This window comes from Elephantulus edwardii, unplaced genomic scaffold (assembly GCF_000299155.1).
Source record: "Elephantulus edwardii isolate Elephantulus edwardi_28Jun2011 unplaced genomic scaffold, EleEdw1.0 scaffold00091, whole genome shotgun sequence".
Taxonomy (NCBI): Eukaryota; Metazoa; Chordata; class Mammalia; order Macroscelidea; family Macroscelididae; genus Elephantulus; species Elephantulus edwardii.
The window spans coordinates 381,759-404,805 of record NW_006399841.1 but is presented as its reverse complement, the minus strand read 5'-3'; the positions used below and the strand labels follow the sequence as shown (position 1 = coordinate 404,805).

Below are 23,047 nucleotides of genomic sequence, written 5' to 3'. Positions count from 1 at the left end.
CGGAGGACCCCACGTGGGGACCTCCGCCTCCTTGTCTGCAGGATCCGCGCTGCCCACCGTGCAGGTGTGGATGGGGGAAACCGATCGCCTTAACTATTCCGCAATTTCTATTTCATCTCCACCGTGTCTTCCTCCTGAGCGTGTATCCCTGAGTCTCTCCTCTCTTCTACTTCATCATCCAAGGGCAAAGACTTATCCTTCCCTTATGCTGGATGCCTTTGTGAATTCACTTGGATTGGTGGTCCAGTTCAGACTTCTTGCTGTCTATTTTTCATTGATGCAGATTTATCTGATGTAGTAGTGGCTACATGTAGCATGAAGTCATTGGCCATTCATTGACCCTTTAATTTGGACCTAGGAGTATGCAGAGGTTTGGAGGGGGGCAAAAACGGTAGGGTTAAGTAAGACCCAGACTTTTCTTGTTGTAGCAAGAAAAGTTCCTGCAGGTTCCCATCAGTGAGCGTTTAATAGTAAGCTTGCTTCGTGCAGTGAGATAAGCCCCAGGAAAGGTTGTAGTCTTCAGGAGCAGTTCACCTTTTTGGTTTTTTGATCAGTCCGGTGCTCAGCGAACTCGCTGGACGTTTATGGACTTGAGTGAAATTAATAAGAAATAACCAGCAATGACTTTGTTCGTTAACTTTTAAGTGTGTCAGTGACTGAATTTGAGTAACATCTGAATCCAAGGTGGCAACGTTATTTCCTTCCCAACGAACATGTAACCCACAGTTGCAACTTTATTCTGCTGTAACTGGATTACCTGAATGAAGTAATATCACTGACTCGAGAATTTTTCCCAAAGGAATCAGGCTAATTCTTTGTCAGTTCATGGTGGCTGTGGGACTGACTCATAGCTGACCGAACCCTCTTGTGGGGCTTTAGAATCTGTAAATGGCGTGGGAAGTTGATCCATCTTTCTCCCACCAAGCTACCAGTGGATTTGAACTGCCTTAGTGATGTGGCTTTCAGGTTAACAGTGCACCTTCCTGCAGACTAGGCCACCAGAGCTCCTTTATTAAATATTTAGGCCACGTGAGTAGAGAACCTTCACCACTTGAGCTGCTAGCTAGTGTTACACTAGACAAAATCATAGCGGACTCCCTACGTGTGCAGAGATCAAGCCTTTTACCTTTTTTGCTTTTAGAAGTAAAGAGTATGTAAACCAGGATGTGAGAGATAAAACTATATTGTGAGTGAGAAACTCTTAATCCAAATGTAAACCAATATTTAGAGACATGATAGTTCTAAATATTGCAGGTGGCAGTACAGAACTGTATGTACTTCGGGCTTGAGAATTTAACATCATATGCTCAAAGTATGTGAGCACTATCTTTGTCCTCAGGGAGTACCCTGGTTTCACTTTCTCTAGGATAGACCTGTTCCTTAAGCAGTCCATGGGGTATTCGGAACTCTTCTTCAGTGTCACACCTGCAAGGCATAGATGATTCTTCTGTCATCTTTAATCGTTGTCCAACTTTCATGTGCATAGCAGGCAATGGATATCTTTAAAAGTTGTGTCTTTTTTTGTTTTTAAATGTTTCCCAGCATGATTGCTGTTAGAAATGAAGGTTTTAGTTTTTTAAAAAGTATATATGGTTACTTCCCTCCAAATATCCCAAGCCTGTTGCTGTCGAAGGCTTGTAGGGCAGGGTAGCAGCACTGTCTCGGGTTTTAAGGGCTGTAAATGTTTTCAGAAGCAGATTGTCACATCTTTTGCCTGTGGAGCAGCAGATGTGTTCGAACCACCAACCTTTTGGTTAGCAGCTAAACACTCTAGTGACCAAGGTGCCATCCGGTCTCCTTATGTGTATACTTTCAGAACCAAAACCTTACTATTAGAGAGTCGATTCCAATTTATAGCAGCCTTCTGTCAGGTTCCTGAGGCTGTAAATCTTAACAGGAGGAGATTGCCCATCTTTCTCCCTCAGAGCTGTCAGTGGATTTGAACAACCAGAGATAACACGGCTTTTTAGTTAGTGGCGTGCACTCCTAGAGCTCCTTTATGTGTAAATAACCTTCAAATTCAGTGCCATCCCGTCAAATTTAATTCAGAGCTGACCCTCCAGTGGGTTTCCAAGACTAAATTGCATGAACGTTGCTCATCTTTCTCCCTGGAGCTGCTGGTGGATTGGAGTCACGTGAGAGGCATGGTGTTTGGTTAACAGTGTGACTTGCGTGAGCGAGGCCCCCAGAGCTCTTTTCAGCTACTTAAGTGGGTCAGTATATGGTGCTTTAGTGGTAGCAATGGAGGGAGGGGGTGAAGATATTTTGCCTTTGCCTGTGTATGTCTTGGGGCATTAGCTGTGAACTCTTGCAAATGGTAAACTCTGAGATTTTGGCTAATTGCTAAATCAGATTATCGGTGGAGAAGGCTTTGAACGTACTGCTTACTCATTAAAGTCATGATTACATATGCATTTTTATAGATGTGGAAATTATATATTACACACACACACTTTTCAAAGATGAAGATAGAATATGCTCATGGCTTACTCAGGTATGCCAGCCCATACCTGTTTAGTTTACATAACTACCTATGTATCCATTCATAAATTACTGTTTGTTATTACAGGATTGTATGTAATAGTATTTAGAGTTACTCTCTTCTTGCATGTCTCCCAGTAGTCTGCTGTGTATGTCTTTCCTTTCACCAAGTTAACCCGTGTTTGCTGTCCAGGAGCCCTAGTGGAGTAGTGTATTACCGGATACTGGAAACGTTAGCAGTCCGGATCCACTAGGTGCCCCGCAGGAGAAAGATAACCTTTCTCCTCCCCATAAGTTTCCAGCCTCAAAAGCCTGCTGAAGGGTCACTGTGGGCTGGAATTGACTTGATGGCACAGAATTTGGGGATTTGTATACGATTAGTGACTGAGTTTCCCCCACCCCCCTTCCCTGGTAACTATCAAAGAATGTTTCTCTGCCTAACCCTTTTCTTGACTTTTTATAATAGTGGTTTGTGCTTGGCTAATTTCAGTCAGCGAAATACCCTTCAAGTCCATCTATGTTGTGAGATGTTTCTCAGATCCCTCCTCATTCTTTAAATAGTGCAGTGATGCAGGGATGGGTGGGTGTGGGGGGGGTGTGTGCACGTGCACGTGCACACTGCAGTTTAGAGTGTACAGTGTTCCATTATGTGTGTCTCTATCTCTTTATCTGTTGATGGAACTAAAGTTGTTTCCATCTTTCTGCTCTTGTGAATAATGTTATGGTGAGCTGAATATTCATATACTCATGCCACAGCTCTTACTTCTGTAGGATATATACCTTGTAGTAGGATTGCTGGATTATATGGTAATCTCTAAGGAGACTTGATGGCATTTTAGGTGAGAGGCTGCTAACCAGCAGGTCAGAGGTTTATATCCACCAAGGGCTCAGAGGAAGAACATTGAGCGGTCTTCTCTCCTAAAGATTTAAAGTGTTGGAAACAGATGGAAGGTTATCGTGAATCGGAATAGACACAGTGCAGTGGTTACGGTATCTCCACGTCTCTAACTTCTGAGTAGTTACTGGGGGTGAGGATGAGGGTGATGGATTTGTGACTGAGAAACATCAATCAAGTATGTAAATTCAGCTGAATGAGACATCTTCTTTTCTTGCTAACTGTGCATGTCTTTTTGTTCTTGGTGATCCCATGATGTTACAATTCTGGCACCTCAGTGTACTGATTGCTTTCTGTCACTCCCGTCTTTCCTTCTGTCATGACTTCATCTCTCACCTGTTTCAGAATTCTTGGTGAGAAGTCTGACTTCTCTCATCAGTTTCAGAATCTTGGGGAGAAGTTAGACGAAAGTCTTGGTCTTATATTAGGAACAACATACTCTTTGAATCAGTAATGACTCAAGGATCTGAATACTTGGCATTCCAAAACAGGAGGATGGGGGGAACAAAAAAAACCACGCCCCCACCCCCACCCCCCAAAAAAAACCAAACATAGGAGGATTGTCTGTGTTGGAAATAACAGTAAATCCAAGTTAATCATAGTGGTATAATAAATGACAGATCCTGACTCATATACATGAAAACTCAGCAGGTAGTGCTAGTTTCCTGCCAAGCCGTGATCAAGCAACCTCACTCTGACTCAACCCTAGAAGAGATGTAAAGTCAGTTTGACCGCTGAGCTACTACATTTTGCCTTATCCCCTATCCCCCCCCACCCCCGCCAACTCCAGGCCTCCCCTCTTGATAGTGTCAAATAGGGAACCTATGCCTGACCTCATTTCCACCCTCCACAAAACAAAGGGGAGAAATGCCAGAATAAAAGAGATTGGACAGAAGATTTCAAAGGACAGCTTGAGAAGACAAAGCAAAGTATTGTAATGAAATAATACAAACTAGATTTGGAGAATAAAAAAGGGAAGAACTCGTTGAACGTCTCTAAAGTTGAAGGAACTGAAAAGTAAATTCAAATCTGGAATTGCAGTACTGAGAAAGGTGATGGGCAAAATCTTGTATGATCCAGAAGGCATCAGAAGAAGATAGAAGAGTGCTCACTTCAGCAGCACATATGCTAAAAATTGGAACTATACAGACAAAATTAGCTTGGCCCTTGTGCAAGGATGACACACAAATTCATGACGGGTTCCATGTTTTGTTTGTTTTTTAAAAAGAAGATAGAAGGAATATACAGTATCACTGTACCAAAAAGAATTGGTAACACTAAATTTCTGAAAGTACCATGCAAACAAGAGCCAGTGGTGATGAAGGAAGAAGTTCAAGGTACACTGGCAAAAAATAAGGTCCAGGAATCAATGGAATATGAATTTGCATGCTTCAACTAACAGATGTAGCCTTGGATGTGCTCATCAGTCTATGCCAGGAAATTTGAAGGACAGCTAGTTGGCCAGTTGACTGGAAGAGGTTCCTATTTGTTTCCATTCTAAAGAAAGGCAATCCAACACAATGTGAAATTATCAAATAATACCATTAATGTTATTTGCAAGCAGAATACATTTAAGATTACCCAGAAACAACTAGGACAGTATACTGACAGAACTGCTACAGTTTCAAGCTGGGTTTAGAAGAGGCTGTGGCACTGGGGATAGCATTACTTATATCAGATGGATCCTCGCTGAAAGTAGAGAATACTGGAAGAATGTTTGTGTTTTCTTGACTCTGCAGAGGCATTTGACTCTGTGGGTCATAACAAATTAGGGTAACATTAAGAATGGGAATCCCAAAACACTTCATTATGTTCATAATGAAACCTTTACCTAAATCAAGAATTTGTTATGTGAACAGAGCAAGAGAACACTGCCTGATTTAAAATCAGAGAAGCTGTGTGTCAGGGCTGTATCCTTTCTCTGTATCTATTCAGTCTTCTACTCTGAGCACATCGTTTGACAAGCTGGAGCATATGAAGAATAATGTAGCATCAGGACTGGAGGAAGAGTCCTTAGCAACGTGCATTAAACAGATAACACAACCTTGCTTGCTGAAAGTGAGAAAGACTTGAAATACTTGCTGTAGAATATCAAAGATTGCAACCCTTGGTGTGTGTTACATCTCAGAATCAAAGAGACAAAAATCATCACCGCTGGACTGATCATGACGGATGTGAAAAGATCGACATTTTCAACCATTTTATCCTGATCCAAAATCAACACCCTTGGTACCAGCAGTCAATCAGGAGACGTAATTGCATTAGGCAAGTCTGCTGTCAGGGATCTCTCCTAATTACTGAGGAGCAGCAATGTCAGTTTGAAGACTGGGGAATGCCTGATTCAGTCTATGGTCTTTTCTGTCACTTGCTATGTATCTGAGAACTGGACAGTGTGTAAGGATGACAGAAAAAGAATTGATGCCTTTGAGTGCTAAAGATGGACACACTGAAAACCCTATGGACTTCCAAAAGAACAAACAGATTCACCTTGTGAAAAGTGTGGCCAGAGTGCTCTTTGGAGGCAAGGATGACGAAGTTTCATCTCACATACTTTGAGCATGTTGCTAGGAGACATTCCTTGGATGGGGGGACATCGTGCTTGGTAAAGAGAAGGGTTGGCGGAAGAAAGGAAGATCCTCAACCAGGTGGATTGACGCAGTGATGATGAGGATGATACAGGATGGACAGAGTTCCAATCTGTTGTTCATAGGGTCACTAGGATTTGTATTCCTCTTGACAGCACCTAACCACAACAACACATCATCCAAGGTAACAAAAGGCTACTTAAGAAAGTAGCCACTGCAGTGGTTTCTCTTACTCTTTTTTGTGCCTGGAGGGTAATGTTCAAAGCAGAAGTGAGGAATGAAGAAGCAGCTCAGAAATGTTTACTCTGCTACTACATATAGTCTGTCTCTGCCAAGTAGTCTGTCATCCCAGGCATATTCGGAGCTCCATGTGTAACTTAGCTCTCATGCTGATTCCTTGTTCTGAGGGGGGATTATAGGCAGTAGAAGGATGTCAATCATGGCTTCTTGAGAAGAAACTTGTAAATGAGCCATATAAAAGTGAATTGCTTTTATGTAAGATGGGCAATTAAAACATTATGTAATGAGTGACATCTGTTAGGGTCAGCAGACTTTTCTGTAAAGGATCAGAGAGTGAATATTTTAGGCTTTGCAGACCAGATGGCCCATGTGTTGTAACTACTTTGCCATTAGAGTTTGAAGGCAACTCTAGATAATACTGAATAATTTCTTCATAGTTGTGACTGTTTTGTGATGTAACTTCACAGAAGCCAGTTTTGGGCTGGGTTTGCCATGGGCCGTTTTGGTTTTGGTTTTGGCAGACTCTTGGTGTAAGAGCAGTTGTTTTGAAGATGATCTCTTTTTCTTTGTTAAGTCTGTTTTTTGTTTCTGTCATTGTTAGGCACAGCCCCGTCAACTACAGCTCATAGCGACCCGTGAAGAGCACAGCTGCACCCCGCCCTGGGCTGCACCAGCCTCACCATCTCGGAGATGCTCGGGCCTGTCGCTGTGTCAGGCTGTGGTGTTGGGGCTCATCCTCTTCTCTGACCACCCACCTTTCCCAGCATGAGATCTTTTTCCAGGGACTGACCCTTCCTGCCATTATGCCCAGGGCATGTGAGATGACGTTTCCTAATCCTTGCCAAAAGAACAAACAAGTCTGTCTTGGAGGAAGTGAAGCCACTGGACTCCTTAGAGACAGGGCTACTTTTCAAGATACTTTTTTTTTTCCCTATAATTATATTTTATTAATTTTCATAAACATTTACAGAGATTTTGGGCTTCCACTCATTCATTGTTGCACTATTCTCTCTACCCTCCTCCCAGTTTGTTCTTGTCCAAATGCCACAGTGCTTGTCAAAGCCAGTTCTGATTAATCTTCTTTGTCAGTGTATCCTTTGCCATTCCCTATCACTCCTCCCTGAGAGAGACTTCACCCTGAGTCATAAGGAAAAGGGGACGGCGTATTCTCTTAGCTACTTCCTGCTGAAAAGGGACGCTGTGGGTTTCAGGGTGAAGATCTTCTCTCACTACTCTAAAGGGCCCCTTTGGCAGTAGGAAACACATAGACTATTATGGAGATTGATTTTGGAATTCAGATGCACTCTTATTGATTGTGCTTGGCTGTACATGTACATATCCTTCAAGATGTATCATGGGGGTGTTGCAACCTAGAAGACACAAATTTGACTAACAAGTTATAAGTACATGAGTCCAAAAATTATGGAAAAGTAAAAGAAAAGATTCTTTCATTGTTTTACAAACCCTCCCCCAGGTCCCCTCCACCATGCGGCCCTCACTCTAGTCTCCTGTGATGACAGAAATACCCAGTTACATCTCTCTTTTAGACGGTTCTCTCCCTCCTCTGCTTCAGTGCAGTATACATTATTGAACCCATCTTACTCAGTGTCTCCCTAACCCCAAGGACAGTCCCATTGATACTTTTTTTTTTTAAAGAGGATAAAAAAAAAAAAAAGCAGAACTTTTGAAATAGAAATTTAATATAGACAGAAAGTTGTGGACCACTAGATTAGACAGGAAAGTCTAGATTTGGGAAATACCAGTATTTAAAACTTGAGTTTTTTATTCCCAGATGAGTGCAGTTAACCTGATGGCTGTATGTAGACTTATCCATTTGTGTCTGCTAGCATTCTCTGTTTCTATGTGTATGGTGTTTCAGAATATGCAAAACTGAGTTGATGAAAGAAATCAGATTAGTGATTGTTGGAAGTGGGATGTATAAACAGAGCTGAGAACAAGGGACCTTAGAGGAACGGTGTTGGTGGTGATGCTGGTGCTGGTGGTGACGTTCTGTACGTCTGTACACTGGTTTAGATCTGGCAGACGCATTCATTTATCAGGGCTGTCTGTGGGAAACTTTGATCATTACGTTAACTCCTGTTGAGGTGGTTCTACTCATTGATTTTGTTCCTAGGGCTGTAAATCCACACGAGTGATCTGTCTGGTCTAGTGTGGAGCTGATTGTGGATTCACACAGCCAGAGACTCGCAGCCCTTTGCTCAACAGGGCACTACGGATTGCACCACCAGAGGTCCTAGGTTAAACTTTGCTGTTGTTAGATGCCATTGAGTCACTTGCAACTCAGAGTGAGCCGGTGAACAACAGATCTGAACCCGGCCAAGAGTTATCTATTGTAGGTAAATTATATGTAGAAAAAGGAAAACCACAAACAGAAACTGAACTCGTTAATAACAAACATGCTGTTTAGTCAGAGGGAAGTATCCTTGATGCTAGAGGGGCTGGTGTCTCAATGATTAAAGCAGTTGGCTTTTCACCGCAAGATTGGTAATTCAAACCCACCAACTACCTGAGTGAGAAGAATGTCACTGTCTGCTTCCATAAAGATTACAGCCTTAAAAAGAAGTCTTTGGGGCAGTTCTTTTCTCTTAACTGGGTTGCTGTTAATTGAGATCAGCTCTGTGGTTTTTAGATTTTTTGGATGGATGTCATTACCGATGTTGTACACCTTTATTTGAAAGGCAACAAGAAATAAAATTAGTTGGTGGAGAAGATGGATTGATACATAATAAAACGAAGATGCAGGGTGTTGGGTTGGGTTTGGGGTTTTTTTGGGTGGGATTTTTCTGTGATTTTTTAATTGATATTTTAACAAAAGCTTGCAGAAAAGTTAGATTTACATTCATTCATTGTTGCACATTTTTCTCTCTGTCCCTCCCAGTTCACCCTTTCGCTTTAAAAAGATTCTTTCATTATTGCAGTTTCTCCTCACCCCCTCAGTCCACTTTGTTCTGTGCCTCTAATTCTGGACTGTTGTCATCAGGGTGTTGGTTTTAAGTGTCGGTTGTATGCATATGGATTAAAATTTTTAATTTTTTTTTTTTTCTGGTTAAAAAATTTATTTTAAAAATCTACCGCTGTCAACTCAGTCTCGACTCCTAGCAGCCTCCCATTGGGTTTCTGGGGTTTAAGTCTTTTTTGGAGGCTGATTGTCCATCGCTCTCCCAAAGAGCAGCTGATGGGTTCGAATTGCCCAGCGTCCAGTTAGCAGCCCAGCACATTATGCACTGTGCCACCAGGGCTACTTGCACACATGAATATGCACTATAAAATTTTTTCAACCATTGAAAGTTATCCCTGAAATTTTTCATAGTAAAGGTTTTGGGAAATGGTGTCCATAAAGGTTAGAAATGGTTCTATAGTGACAAGCAGTGAAAGAGAAGGAAAGTGAGGTTTTAGTTCAGGTAGCCCCCAAAGGCCTTGCTGAAAAGATGCTTCTCAGTCAGGATCTGAAGGAAATGAGGGCGTGAGGTAGCCATTTGTGGGAAGTGCATGCCAGTGAGGACAGCAGCTGCCCTGACCCGTTCAATGAGGATACTTTGTGGCTGGCTGGGAGTGAGGGGGGAGTGAAATTGGAGAGGAAACTGCTGGCCAGATAATGTAGGACCTTGAAGGTCACAGTAAGGGCTTTGGCTTTGCTCTGAGAGCTGTGAAGCAGTTGGTGGTTTCTGAGCAGAGGAGCATCATGATGTGCTGAGTTTAAGTAGGATCTGTTTGGGTGCTGTATTGAAGACACTATAAGGCGAGGCAAAGGCAGGAAGATCAGCTGGTCAGCTGTCCTAACAGTCCACATAGTGTTGGTGGGGACTCCAGCCAGTGTGGTGAGTAGTGGTTAAATTCTGAATGAATCTCCAAGATAGAGCTGACAGGATATGAGAAAAGAGGCGTGGAAGAATGACGCTGAGATGCTGCGTCTCAGCAGCGGGAAGACTGGCATTGCCGGCACCGAGATGGGAAAGCTCACGTGGAGGAGACCGGCAGGTGCTCTGCTCCGAACATGCTGGATTGAGGTGTCGCATAAACATCCAGGTGGGGCGTGAGAGTTCATACCCCGCTGCAGTAGTGCGAGATAGTCTCCCTTGTATGAAAAATAAGCAGATAAAGTTGTGTATTTTTTTAAAAGTGACTTTTTAATTTACGCCATAATATATTGACATTTGTTTTCATTTTCTTTCTTTTTTTAAATAAAAAGGAAATGACTATCTGTGGTAGGCGGGATAAATAAAACTGAGAAGTGAAACTAGTTGTCATTGGGTCATTTCCAGCTTCTTAAACCTCCCTCGATGTCCGTACCCTAACCCAGTGAATCTGTGGATATGTTACAGTTTCATGATGAGACATTTTGAAAATAAAATGAAGCTTGATGTCCGTTACTGTGGGTTCAGTACTGACTCATGGCAAACCCCATGTGTGAAGAGTAGAACTACTACTCTCTAGGTTTTGTTTGCCCTACTCTTTACAGAAGCAGATTGTCAGGTCTTACCTTATGGCACTGCTGATGGGTTGCTCACCTTCAGCTTTCATCACTCAGGGACCTCCTATATTAAGAGAAGGATTGAATGTGCAGTTATAGTGGTCCTGGTCTAATCACAGGAACAGGGAACTTTCTCCACCACAGCCTCTTAGAGACTGTCAGATGCAGCAGAAAGGGAAGTGACATGACCCGTGACCCCAGGTGTAGGAGAGGTTCGTGTGGAAAACCAGGAGAAGAGCATCCAGGAGCCAAGATGAACCTCTAGCTGACACCCAGCAAGGACACAGGAAGCTCAGGGCTGTGACAGCAAGGAACAGAGTCAGCCCCAAGCCTCAGTGAGGTTAGAAGCACATTCTTTCCCAGAACCTCCTGGAAGGGACAGCAGATTGGTTGATTTTAACCTGTGAGGTGCACAACAGAAGGTTCACCCAGACTCCTGAGAGCTGGAATAGTAAATGTGCTGTTTGATATAATAGTTTATTATCATTTGTAACAGTCTGAAACTGTTAAGATTGTGATAATTTGTAACCAGAGCAACCAGTTACCTTCAAATGAAATGATCTCACAGGTATGTGCTCCTCCTTTTTTTAACCCTCTGGCATGTGGCCAATAGCTGGAGAGCTAATCAAGGCTGAAATCCAGAGACAGATCATTAGATGTTCAGTGGCACATCCTGGTCCTTTTGTTTTGGGTCACACATGATGACTGGAGAAATTAATCAGTGCTCTCTGAGCCAGTTGTGAAGTCTTCCAGTATATGGAACTTAACTAGATTCTTGCTGCTAGGTGGACAACACACATTTTGGGGAATTTTCTGTGTTGGGTTGTTTGTTTTGGTTTGTGGGTGTGTCTGAATTTTTGTTTGTTGCCTTTTTTTGGCCAGAGTGCTTTTAAATGGGTCTTGCACAGTGTATCCCTGCTCCTGCAGCCTCGGCTTCCCACCCCATGGCGGAGCACATAGTCTTCCGTCTTTTTTAAGGCAGTCTGAGGAAGCTCTGGTGGTGTAGTCCAAGTACAGGTAGGGAGGTGGGCTGCTGACACAGAAGCTGCACCTCTCCGGGGGTTCACATGCACCAACAGTTCTGAGAGAGAGCTGAGCAGTCTCCAGCCTCCTGAGAATCCGCTGGAGGGCCAGTGGTGAGTCATCTGTGACTGGACAGCAGTAAGAGGGCAGTCTGTTAACAGTCTTCTCAGTAGCCTGTACTTTTCTGCTCTCGATTCTTGTGAATGAAGCTTGTCCACGGTCCTCTTCACTCACTCATTGCTGTGTCTTTATCTGCAACTTTTCTCTTTCTTTGAGTTCTCACCTCCTCAACCTGCAGAGACTTACCTGTGTCTTGGGGGAAATTTTCACTTGACTTGCTGTCACTTTTAATTATACTTTGTCCCATTAAAATGTAATCTCCAGGAGTCCTGAGACTTCTGTATTTAGTACTTATCCCCAGCACTTAGAATAATTGTGTCTGGCAACTGGTAGATCTATGTTCAGTCAATATCTGTTGAAAGAATTGAATCCTGTTTTCCTTCTATGTTTCTGTGACCAGATTTTTGTTTCCTTAGCAAGTTTTTCATGTAATGTGGGTCGGAACATGGCCGTGTGTGTAGTCTGTGTTCATTTAATACTAAGCATGTAGAATGGATGTGCCACTATATGTACCATTTCCTTCTTCGAGGTTGTTTTGCTCTTTTCCTCTGTCATGTTAAAATGTAAAAAAGGTTAATAGCATTATTAAAAAAAAAAAACAAAACACCAACCAAAAATGACGATGATTGAGGAAGTCTCACCACTCACTGTTCCTTGTTGCCTCGGGTCGGTTTTGACTCAACAATGATGCCCTATTTTTGAAATATCAACGACACTCTGCAAGGTTTTCTGTGCCCATGACTTTCTCGAAATAGATTCCTAGACTTTTTTCCAAAAGATTTGAATGAAGCACCAGCCAAATGCCCGAGATGATTATTAATGCATTGATACAGTAGAATTTCCTGGATCTGAAGTACCAGAAGTTTTTAGATTAAAGGGACTTTCCAGTCATTTAAAAGACTTTCCAATTGCACAGCAAAATTGATGGTAAACCGTATTTCATAACACTGAGTAAAAAAGGGACAATCCTAAAATCTGGTGGGAAGTAGGGGCCAGGAGAAAAAGAAAATGAGTTGATGTTAAAGTTGAATGAAAGAGAATGACATTGAATTTGTTATTGGCATGGCTGGTACGGTAAATTTGAGCAGTACCTTCAAAAACTATGGGAGGATTTTGGTTGGTTGGGGGTTTTTTTGTGTTGTGTTTTTTGTTGTGTTCTTTTTCCAATTAAGATGACTTTTGTTCATTTTCTTTTTTCACTTTCCAACTTTCTCATGCATGTGAAACAGTTGAAACTACCATGAGGGATAAGGGTCAGAAGCTACATTGTTATTTTTGTGTGAGTGTACCGTCAAATCAGATCTGACAGGAGGAAACTGTCCCTCTTTCCCTGGCAGAGCATCTGGTGGATTCGAACCGTGCGCCTCTGGGATTGTAGTTGCAGGTCCTTGCCACTAGGCCACCAGAGCTCCCCAGAAGCTACATTGTAATCGCAAAGACACACAGTGCAAATCTGCCGCCTGCTCCCTGGGAGAAGGATTCGTTTACTGCCTCTGAAAACTGCCTGGCGGCTCAGCCATTCTGACATGACAGTGCACAACAACATTATTACAAGTAAAACCAAACCCCTTTTCTGTTCAGTAGATCTGACTTCTAGGGATCCTCCCTCACCCGGAGTTTCCTTTTATCTGTTAAGTCAGAAGTAAAGGTACAGGACAGACCTTCTCAAGTGTGCAAGGCTAAGTTATGACCTGCACACCTTTTCTTGTGTTATTTCCTTAAGGTTTTTTTTTGTTCTCCTAATTTACAAATTTGAACAAATTCTTTCCATTACCCTAACCCCCCCCCAACAATTTGTACAACCCAATGATTAATCCTCCTCCTTCTCCTGCATCCACATCCCTCTGCTTCCAGCCTCTCTCACCCCTCCTGGATCCATATACTCATTCTACAGTAACAGTTTTATACAATATCTATCCTTGTGGGACTGAGTTATTTCACTCAGCATAATGCTCTCCATTTCCTGCCAAGTTAGGTAATAATTTACAACGTTATTGCTCCTGCGTGCTGCATAGTATTCATTGTGCGATTAAACCATAATTTCTCAATCCATTCATTTGTGTTTGGACATTTGTGCAGTTTCCATATTCTTGCGATGGTGAATAATGCTGCTATGAACATTGGTTTACAAATCTCAGTTTGTGCCTCTGTTCTCATATTCTCAGGGTATCTTCCAAGTAGTGAAATAGCTGGGTCATATAGAATTTCTTTGTTCAGCTTTTTGAGGAAGTGCCAGACTGCCTTCCAGAATAGAATGGCTGCACCATTTTATAATCCCACCAACAATGTACAGGAGTTCCTTTCTCACCACATCCTCTCCAGCATCTATTACTTGCATACACAAAAATCAACTCAAGGTGAATCAGTGACATGGGAGTAAAGCCCAAAACTGTAACTTTCATAAGACACAAACTAGGATCAAGCTTAGAAGCGCTAGTCCAAGGTATAAAGAGACTGCCAAATACGTGGGGGTGGGGGAGGGTGGAGCTTGGGCAGGAAGAAGTGCAACAATGAATGGAAATCCAAAGTCTGTAAGCTTTCATTATAATTAATAATAGTAAAAAGTCAGGCAAAAAGACTGCCAAATACAACCAGAAATGCACAATCTAAAGAGGGTAAAATTGATACATGTTGTTGTTGTTGTTGTTGTTGTTATGTGCCGTCGAGTCGCCTGTGACTCATAGCGACCCTATGTACAACAGCCCTAAACTCTGCTCTGTCCTGTGCCAATCACACCGTCTCTGACACTCCCATCCCAATTATCCCAGTCACTGAATCAATCCACCTCATAGAGAGCCTTCCTCTCCTGCGCTGTCCCTCCACCCTCCCAAGCATGATGTCCCTCTCCAAGGACCATGTCTCTCCTCACAACATGTCCAAAGTATGTTAGACGGAGCCTCAGAATCCTTGCCTCCAAGGAGCCACCCGGTTTAACCCTTTCCAGGACAAATCTGTTTGTTTTCCTAGCAGTCCATGGTATTCTCAATACTCTCCTCCAGCACCACAGCTCAAAGGCATCAATTCCCCTTCTATCCTCCTTGGTCATTGTCCAACTCTCTGATGCATAACAAGTGATTGGGAAGACCAAAGCCTGTATCAGACGCACCTTAGTCTCCAGAGAGACACCGTTGCTCTTCAGTACTTTGGAGAGGTCCCTAACAGCAGACTTTCCCATGGCAGTGCGCCTTTTAATTTCCTGGCTGCTGGTGCCAAGACTGTTGACTGTGGAGCCAAGCAAACTAAAGCTGTGTACAATCTCAATCTCTTCACCATCCATCCTGATGCTGCCAATTGGTCCAGTGGTGAGAATCTTTGTCTTCTTGACATTGAGCCTCAATCCATATTGTAGGCTGCAGTCCTTGACACTCTGCAGCAGGCACTTCAGGTCCTCTTCAGTTTCAGCAAGCAGGGTTGTGTCATCTGCAGAACGCAGGTTGTTGATAAATCGTCCACCAATCTTGACCCCACATTTCTCCTCATAGAGCCCAGCCTCCCGGATAATCTGTTCTGCATATAGGTTGAAAAGGTATGGAGATAGGATGCATCCCTGGCGTACGCCCTTCCCAATTTTGAACCATGCAGTGTTCCCTTGCTCTGTTCTGAATAAGTTTCGCATTAGAACGATCAAGTGTTCTGGGATTCCCATTCTTCTCAGAGTCAGCCATAGTTTGTTATGATCTACACAGTCAAATGCCTTTGCATAGTCAATGAAACACAGACATTCCTCTGGTATTCCCTGTTTTCAGCCAAGATCCATCTAACATCAGCTACAATATCTCTAGTACCACGACCCCTTCTAAACCCAGCCTGGACTTCTGGTAGTTCTCTGTTGATGTGCTGTTCCAGTCGTTTTTGGATAATCTTCAGTAAAATCTTGCTTGCATGTGAAATCAGTGAGATTGTTCTGTAGTTTCCACATTCTGTTGGGTCACCTTTCTTTGGGATAGGAACAAATATAGATCTCTTCCAGTCATGGGACCTTCTAAAGATTAAATCCCTATGCACAAAAAAAACTTTTTCCAACAGGGTATAATAAAGAAAACCTACAGACTGGGAACAAACATTTGGTAATACCATCTCAGAGAAGAAACTTATAACAAAGTTTACAGAATACTCCTGGGTCTTCACAAGAAAAAGACTGATAACCCAATTACAAAATGGTCAAAAGACATGGCAAGAATTTTCACAGAGGAAGATATTTGAATGGCAAACAGACACATGAAGAAATGCTCCAAATCACTGACAATAAGAAAGGTGCAAATGAAAAACCACAATGAGGTACCATCTCACTCCTTAAGATCTTGGGGATGCACGTCAACAAAATTGGCTCATGAACAAAGAAAGAAGAATTTGGGATTCAGGAGCCAATAACCCCAGCCCAGAAGAACAGCAAAAGAAAGGTCATAGCCAGCCAGGTTGGAAAGTGCAGAGGGAGGGATCTGAGGGGACAGCCTTCTTTGGGGAAAATACCATAGTAGCACAACAACAGAGTTGAAGTTAAATAGACAAAAGAAAAGGGAATGGTATGATTAAGAGGTTCGGACGGGGCATGCACCACTAGAGAGAAAATCCTTGGACCAATGCAAGACGGAGCAGAGTGAAAGCATTTGCCAAGAATGTTTTCATTAGGAATGATGGAGGTTCGAAGATCATCAGATGCCGTCGTAATTCCGACCATAAATGATGCCAACTGGTGATGCAGCGACATTATTCCCATAACTTGCAAGCAAAACACGAAAAATTAAAATTTTATATAAAAATAATAAATAAGGGAACCCTGCTTGGGCAGTGGTTTAGTGCTCAGCCCCTAGGGGCTCAGCAATTGAAACTTAACAAATATGCTTTAGAATGAAGAGGGGACATTTGCTTCTGTAAAAACGTAAAACCATAGAAACCCTTTGGGAGCTCTCTATCCTCTAGGTTGCTGTGAGTTAAATAAACTCCGATTTTAGTTTTTATTTGAGATTCAAACAGTGATTGGCACAAAGTTGCACAACATAAATATTTACTTAATAAAGTATGAAGTAAAAAAAAAATAAAATATGAAGTAGGTTCCAAAGAGAAACTGCTTAAAAAGGCTAGAGAAAGCACCAAGCTGTCTGAAGATGGGAATGTGTGCATTGATGGCGTACTTGGGACACCATTTCAGCATCACAGTAATGTAAACCGTGACTATTCATTTAACCAAAAATAGCCCTAAACCTGTTGGAGAAATGGAGGGAGAAGATACAAAAGTAAACGAGCTGCGTTCTCATCTACCATTTGTTGTTGTTAGATGCCACCGAGTCAAGTATGACTCCTAGCAACGCTATGAACAACAGATAACAGATGCCTATTGGTGCATTCAATATTCTTGGCTAATATTACAAGTCAGAGACATCAGCTTTTCCATTTTCCTTACTTATTGTCCAACTTTAACATCCATAATGACTTTCACATAGCACATGGCTCAAATCAGGTATACCTTAGTCCTCAAAGTTTTGGAGTTTTTTAAAGTTCTTTTTCTACTGGTTTGCTTATACAGTTCATATTGTGCTTCACACTGTCCCTCATTCACATTGTTTCATATTCCTATTCATTATATTTTATAAAACTAATCACTGTTGAACTATGCCCACCATTACCCTACCTTTCTGGAACCCCACTGGCTCTTATTTCCTTTACCACCTCCCTCCACCCACCAGATCACATGACCCTATGATTTCCCTCCTGCCCATGCCCACCCCTCTGCTCCCAGCCTGCCTACCTTGGCTCCTCATACACGTTTTGCTAGTTACCTCTTTCCACACTAATGGTCTTATGCAGTATTTGTCCTTAGGAAAATGAATTCCTTCACTCAGCCTAGTGCTCTCCAGTCCCTCCCCAGTTATGTAGCAGTTTTCAGAATCGTTGCTCCTACATTTGTTAATGTCTTTATGACTGCTATCAGATACTTTCAAGTTTCACGCACCCAAAAGACTAGGTTAAGAAAACATCCTTGTGAACTTTTCAAGTATACATCTCTGGTTCTTTATAAAGGAAAAATTCCTGGAAGTAGAATTTAAAAAGACATATACATTTCAATTTCTTTTATTCTTTTTATGTAAATGTTCCTATTCATCATCTTTTATTTGTTGAAGAGTTTTACTTTTTTGGTCTTATTTTGTAAGGATCCTTTCTTTTTGTGTGTTGCCAAGAGTAAACTTTCAGTGGCCTTCTAAGATACAACTATTAGTCATTTACCATCAGGAGCAAAGGAGAGTGGAGACTGAAAACTCAAGGAAGTTCTTAGTGCAGCGGCCTGCGTGAGCCACAGCCTTCTGACCTGAGACGCAGGTCTAGATGGTGCCCAGCTGCCGCTCCGCCCCCTGTGGGCAGGAGAACCATGGTTAGAACCGTGGAAGGTCTTGGTTAGAGTGAGGGGAGAATGTAGAACAGAACTCAGATTCATTAATGGATCAGAGACGTGCAGAACGGTTAGAAACTGGAGGAAGCCCCCAGGACTTTCGCTCTAAAGCACCTTCTACCCCGGGAACTGAAGCCCCTCTCAGACATCTCCTTTCAGCAAGTATTAGAGTGGCCCATCACATAAGCAGAAATGCCCGTGAGGAGTGTGTTCCGAGAGCAGTCAGCTATGCAAGTCCAACCGGCAACATTGACTTTAAAATGCAGAGACGGAGGCGGGAGGCGCAGGGAAATGGGAACAATGGAAATGAGGAGGGGCCCGACACAGTACAGGGACAGCAGTACTATGGAAGATGTCATAGTAGACATTTTTCTACTCTATATAGAAATATTATTTATGTAAATAGTATATAATATTAGGGAGCTCTGGTGGCCTAGTGGCAAGAAGCCGCGCTGTAATCCCAAAAGAACGCGGTTTGAGGCCAGGAGCTGCTCCGTGGGAGAAGGATGGACAGCCCCCTCCCGTGTGATTAACTGCCTCTGAAAGCCCACCAGAGGGTCAGCGATGAGTCAGTTCCAACCAATACTACACAATAACAACAACAATGTACAATGTTAAATAGAAATATAATGTATATAAATATTTTCCCAGTTACAGGTTTACCTTTTAATTGAGCTTATGCTGTCTTTTATGGAGGGTTTTGTTCGTTTTAAATAGCTTCACCAAGGTAAAATTCATATGCCATAAAGTTTATGTTTTTAAAGTATACATAGTATTTTCACAAAACTGTATTGATCACCTAATTTCAAAACATTTTCATGCCCCAAGGAAGAAATGTCCTAGCCATTAACAGCCACTTTGCATTCCCCTCTTCCCTAGCCCTTTTCAACCACTAATCTAATTACTGTGTATGGATTTTTCTGTTGTGGATATTCCCTATAAATAGAACGGTAAACTGTGTGACCTTCTGTGCTTCTGCTTCCACCTCTAAGAGACTCGGTTGCTGTTGGGTTGGGACTGACTCATTGGGTTTCAGGGCTGTCACTGGTGTGGGAGGAGACAGCACATCCTTCTTCCTCAGAGCTGCTGGTGAATCTAAACCGCCAAACAGGCATCGTGACCTTTGCGTTAGCAGTACAACTGTGTTTCCAAGGTTCATCCTTGTTGTTGGTGTGTATTAGAACATCATTATTTTTCTGGAACTTAATTTAATGATAGACCCTTTTGTGGATGTATCGGGGAGCTGTGCTGGCCTAGTGGTAAGAATCTGCACTGCAGTCCCAAAGGAACACGGAGCCAAGGGAGCGGGTGCCTGGCAGGAAAGGGGAACAAAGTCCTATGGGCCAAGCTAAGTCATTCTGAAAAATGATGAGTCTAAGAGTAGGCAGCTGGAGGTTTCTGAGCAGAGGTTAGGCACGTACCATTAGATATTTTCAAAAGATAACTTCAGCTTCTGTATAGAGAATGGATCCAAGACAAGCAAGAGTGGAATCTTGGCTGGAGGCAGATGTGTTCAGCATCAAAGTGACTTAACAGTGGTGCTGGTCATGTTCACGGTCGTGGTCGTGACCATGGCCATGGTGGTCATTGCCATTGAGTTGCTCCTACTCATGGTGACTCCATGTAACAGAATGGAGCATTGCTGGTCCTGTGCCATTCTCACCGGGAGGTGGTTGTGCCCGGTGTTTCTTTTCTCATCCAGGCCTTCTCAGAAAGGTGCTTCCTCATCCATGCTGCTCTAATCTACCACATTTTGAGGCTCTCCGTATCCTCCACCTTTTCTCCACAGCCCTTCAGTCTTTATAGAGTAAAAGTTTTAAAATGGACTTGTCTTGGAAAGCACGTTCTAGTCGGTACAGGATTTTGAATTTCAGATTGGTTAGAAGTAAACTACATTTGAGTTGTTTTCCTGTTTTGTTAAAACTCACGCAAATGTTGACTGTTCTTCAGGTCTCGTATGTTATTCGAGATGAAGTGGAGAAGTACAATCGGAATGGAGTCAACGCCCTGCAGTTGGATCCAGCACTTAATAGGCTGTTCACAGCCGGCCGAGACTCCATCATAAGAATATGGAGTGTAAATCAGCACAAGGTGAGGCAGGACGTGCATGTATGTCTTGACTTAATGCTCTGAGTAAGTCATGGATAAGTGACTTTTGATATCTTCCAAAACCCTTTTGGTAACTCTTTTTCAGAGATACTTTAAAAATACTTAAAAACCACATCAAAAAACCTTAAAAACCACCAAACATTGAATATGCTTTTACAGTTATACTTAATCTTGAATGAATACTTTATTTCTTCATTACAAAGGTTACTGTGAAAATATGAAAACAGTCTCTCCTTTCCTTCAGATTTAGTGATAGCTTGCTTTTTCTAGGAGGTGATGCAACTTAAATGTCTATGAAGATATCATTTCAAATCCAGGCAAATTGAAGTAGCATTTCATTTGAATGCCTATCTTGTAGAATGCCTATGTTGTATATAGGAGCTCTGGTGGCCTAGTGGCAAGAAGTTGCGCTGCAATCCCAAAGGCACACGGTTCAAGGCCATCAGTTGCTCCATGGGAGAAGGATGGACAATCTCCTCCCAAGCGAGTAACTGCCTCTGAAAGCCCACTGGAGGGTCAACTATGGGTGGGTTCCAACTCTACGGTATAGAACAACCTGCTGTATAGAACAGAAAGGAAGATGCAGAAAGAAATTGGAGAATCTCGTGTGCCCTTACTATATGATAGACATTGTTAGCATTTCATATCCATATGACTTTAATTCTTATAATAACTCTTCAGTGAAGCTGTCAAGGTCCGTTTCTGTCATGGAAAACAGGTTCCGAGATGCCAGTGGTCAAATGGGTGGTAAATGACAGAGGATCAGAACTCAGTCTTACTCTAAAATTCTGGTGTGAGACTTTGTGTTTCTTTAAAATCAAATCATTAAAATTGTCTATTGTATTTTTAGCCAGCCCTGCAATTGTGTTGTTCAGTCCAATAAAAGAAACTACTTTATATAGTTGCTGGACAGAAGTCTTCAAATTCTTTGCTAATGGAAACTGGTGGCCCAATGTCAAAAGCATAGAAATTAAGAAAGCTATTTCTTTTTGGCTTTGAAATGCTTTGTAGAGCTTTGATTTGATGTATGTGTCACCTTTCTGGGAATTCACAGAATTTCAGACAAATTAAGGAAACCACTCAGCAATCAATTTGGAGGAATCTGGAAAGCCTTCTCCTCTCCCATCAAGATGACGTTTTTCTAGTCTTCATTTTCTGCTAACATTGGATAACATTTCAGATTTGTAAAGAGGTGTTCTCTTGCCCATCCTGCCTAGACCTTTCCTGGCTTAGACATACAAAGTAACTAAATACTCTGTTTTTTTAAAAGTTTCTCCTGGTGATTAAGCCAACAGAGAGAAACAGAAGGAGGCTTAGGTTACTGAACTGAAATAGGGATTCAGGTCAGCCCTTGCCTGCTGTTTCTTCAGGAAGGACTGTAGCTTTCAGAAGAGGGACATCTAATTCAGAAACTAAAAGCGGTGGCGGGAGGATGCTAAAAGCAGGTGTTCAGTCAGGCCAGACTCTTTCAGGATGACCTTTAGACTCATGTCTGCTGCTCTGCTGTGGGCCTTTACCATCATTGACTCGAATCCCCGCCTCCCCCAGATTCCATTAAGCCCTGTCCCTTTTAGTAACCCCTTCTTTCCTGTTAGTGTGATACACTGTGAACTATGCCACCACCCAGTGCTGCTTATCCATCTTCTCATAACCTTCCAAGCCACCCACGGCGCCCAGCACTCAGCTTGTTTCCTTCCCAGCCACAGTGCACAGCAAAAGGCACTCACCTGAGAAACCTGTTGCAGTGGACCTTAAAGAGCGTTCCCATTCACAGCCAGTGATAAAACTGTGCTGAAGAAAGCCTCCCATTTGACATCTATGACCTGTTTGGGGACATTATACCCTAAACTCACTTTTTAATTTTGAGACCATAGAGCAATGGGTTACATTAATTGAGGAAGTAATTTGTAGTGCAAACCATTAACTCAGTTCTACTGCTAATCAAACTGAGTTCACCCAGAGGGGTCTTAGAAGAAAGGCCTGACAGTCTGGTATAAAAACTCTCCTCCTGGGGGCGTGGCTCTAATGTTGCCATTGGCTACACTGTAAGGCGTGACTCTGACTCTGCCATTGGCTACCTTGCGAGGCGTGACTCTGACTCTGCCATTTACTACCCCCCCCCCCATTGGCTACCTTGTGGGGCGTGGCTCTAACTGGTGCACGTAGGCTTGTCATCCCCTGTAATTGACTCAGTGCCAGCTGGCTTTTTAGAATTAGTGTGTTTCTACAACATGTTTTTATAATTGACATGTTAAAACATTATCATGTTTAATATTAATAAGTAACATGTTTCATCCTCTATCATAAACTTACCTACTCTGGTGTTTTTTTCTTTTCATTTCAGCAAGATCCATATATAGCGTCCATGGAACACCATACTGACTGGGTAAACGATATCGTGCTCTGCTGTAACGGAAAAACATGTGAGTATTACTTGGGATTATTGGGTTTCTGGACATTTTAAAGTTGATATATTTTGCCTAAAGTATCATTTTAAAAATTGAAATATGAATAGCATACATACGGAAGAGCATATCTCTTTTTTTCTTTTTTTTTGCTTTCAAGTATTGTGTTTGTTTTGTTTTTTTATTTAAATAGCATTAAGTTGATTACAAATATTTCGTATTGGCTTCCCATATTCCCCCCTTTTCTTTTTATCATAATTATGTTATCATCTAGATGAGCATCCTTTATACACAAACAAATGAAACATAATA

The 23,047-nt window shown here is 42.3% G+C and overlaps 1 protein-coding gene across 3 annotated transcripts in view; it reads left to right on the top strand.

Annotated features, from left to right (window-relative positions):
* Window positions 1–23,047, top strand: part of WDR48 (WD repeat domain 48) — a 54,387-nt gene that overhangs the window by 532 nt on the left and 30,808 nt on the right. For 2 of the 3 annotated variants that reach the window (XM_006890580.1, XM_006890581.1), the window contains exons 2-3: window positions 20,172–20,312; window positions 22,675–22,753. In XM_006890580.1, coding sequence (XP_006890642.1) covers window positions 20,172–20,312; window positions 22,675–22,753 — 220 coding nt within the window. The remainder of the gene's footprint in view (window positions 1–20,171; window positions 20,313–22,674; window positions 22,754–23,047) is intronic. The other variant, XM_006890582.1, reaches the window with a different exon arrangement.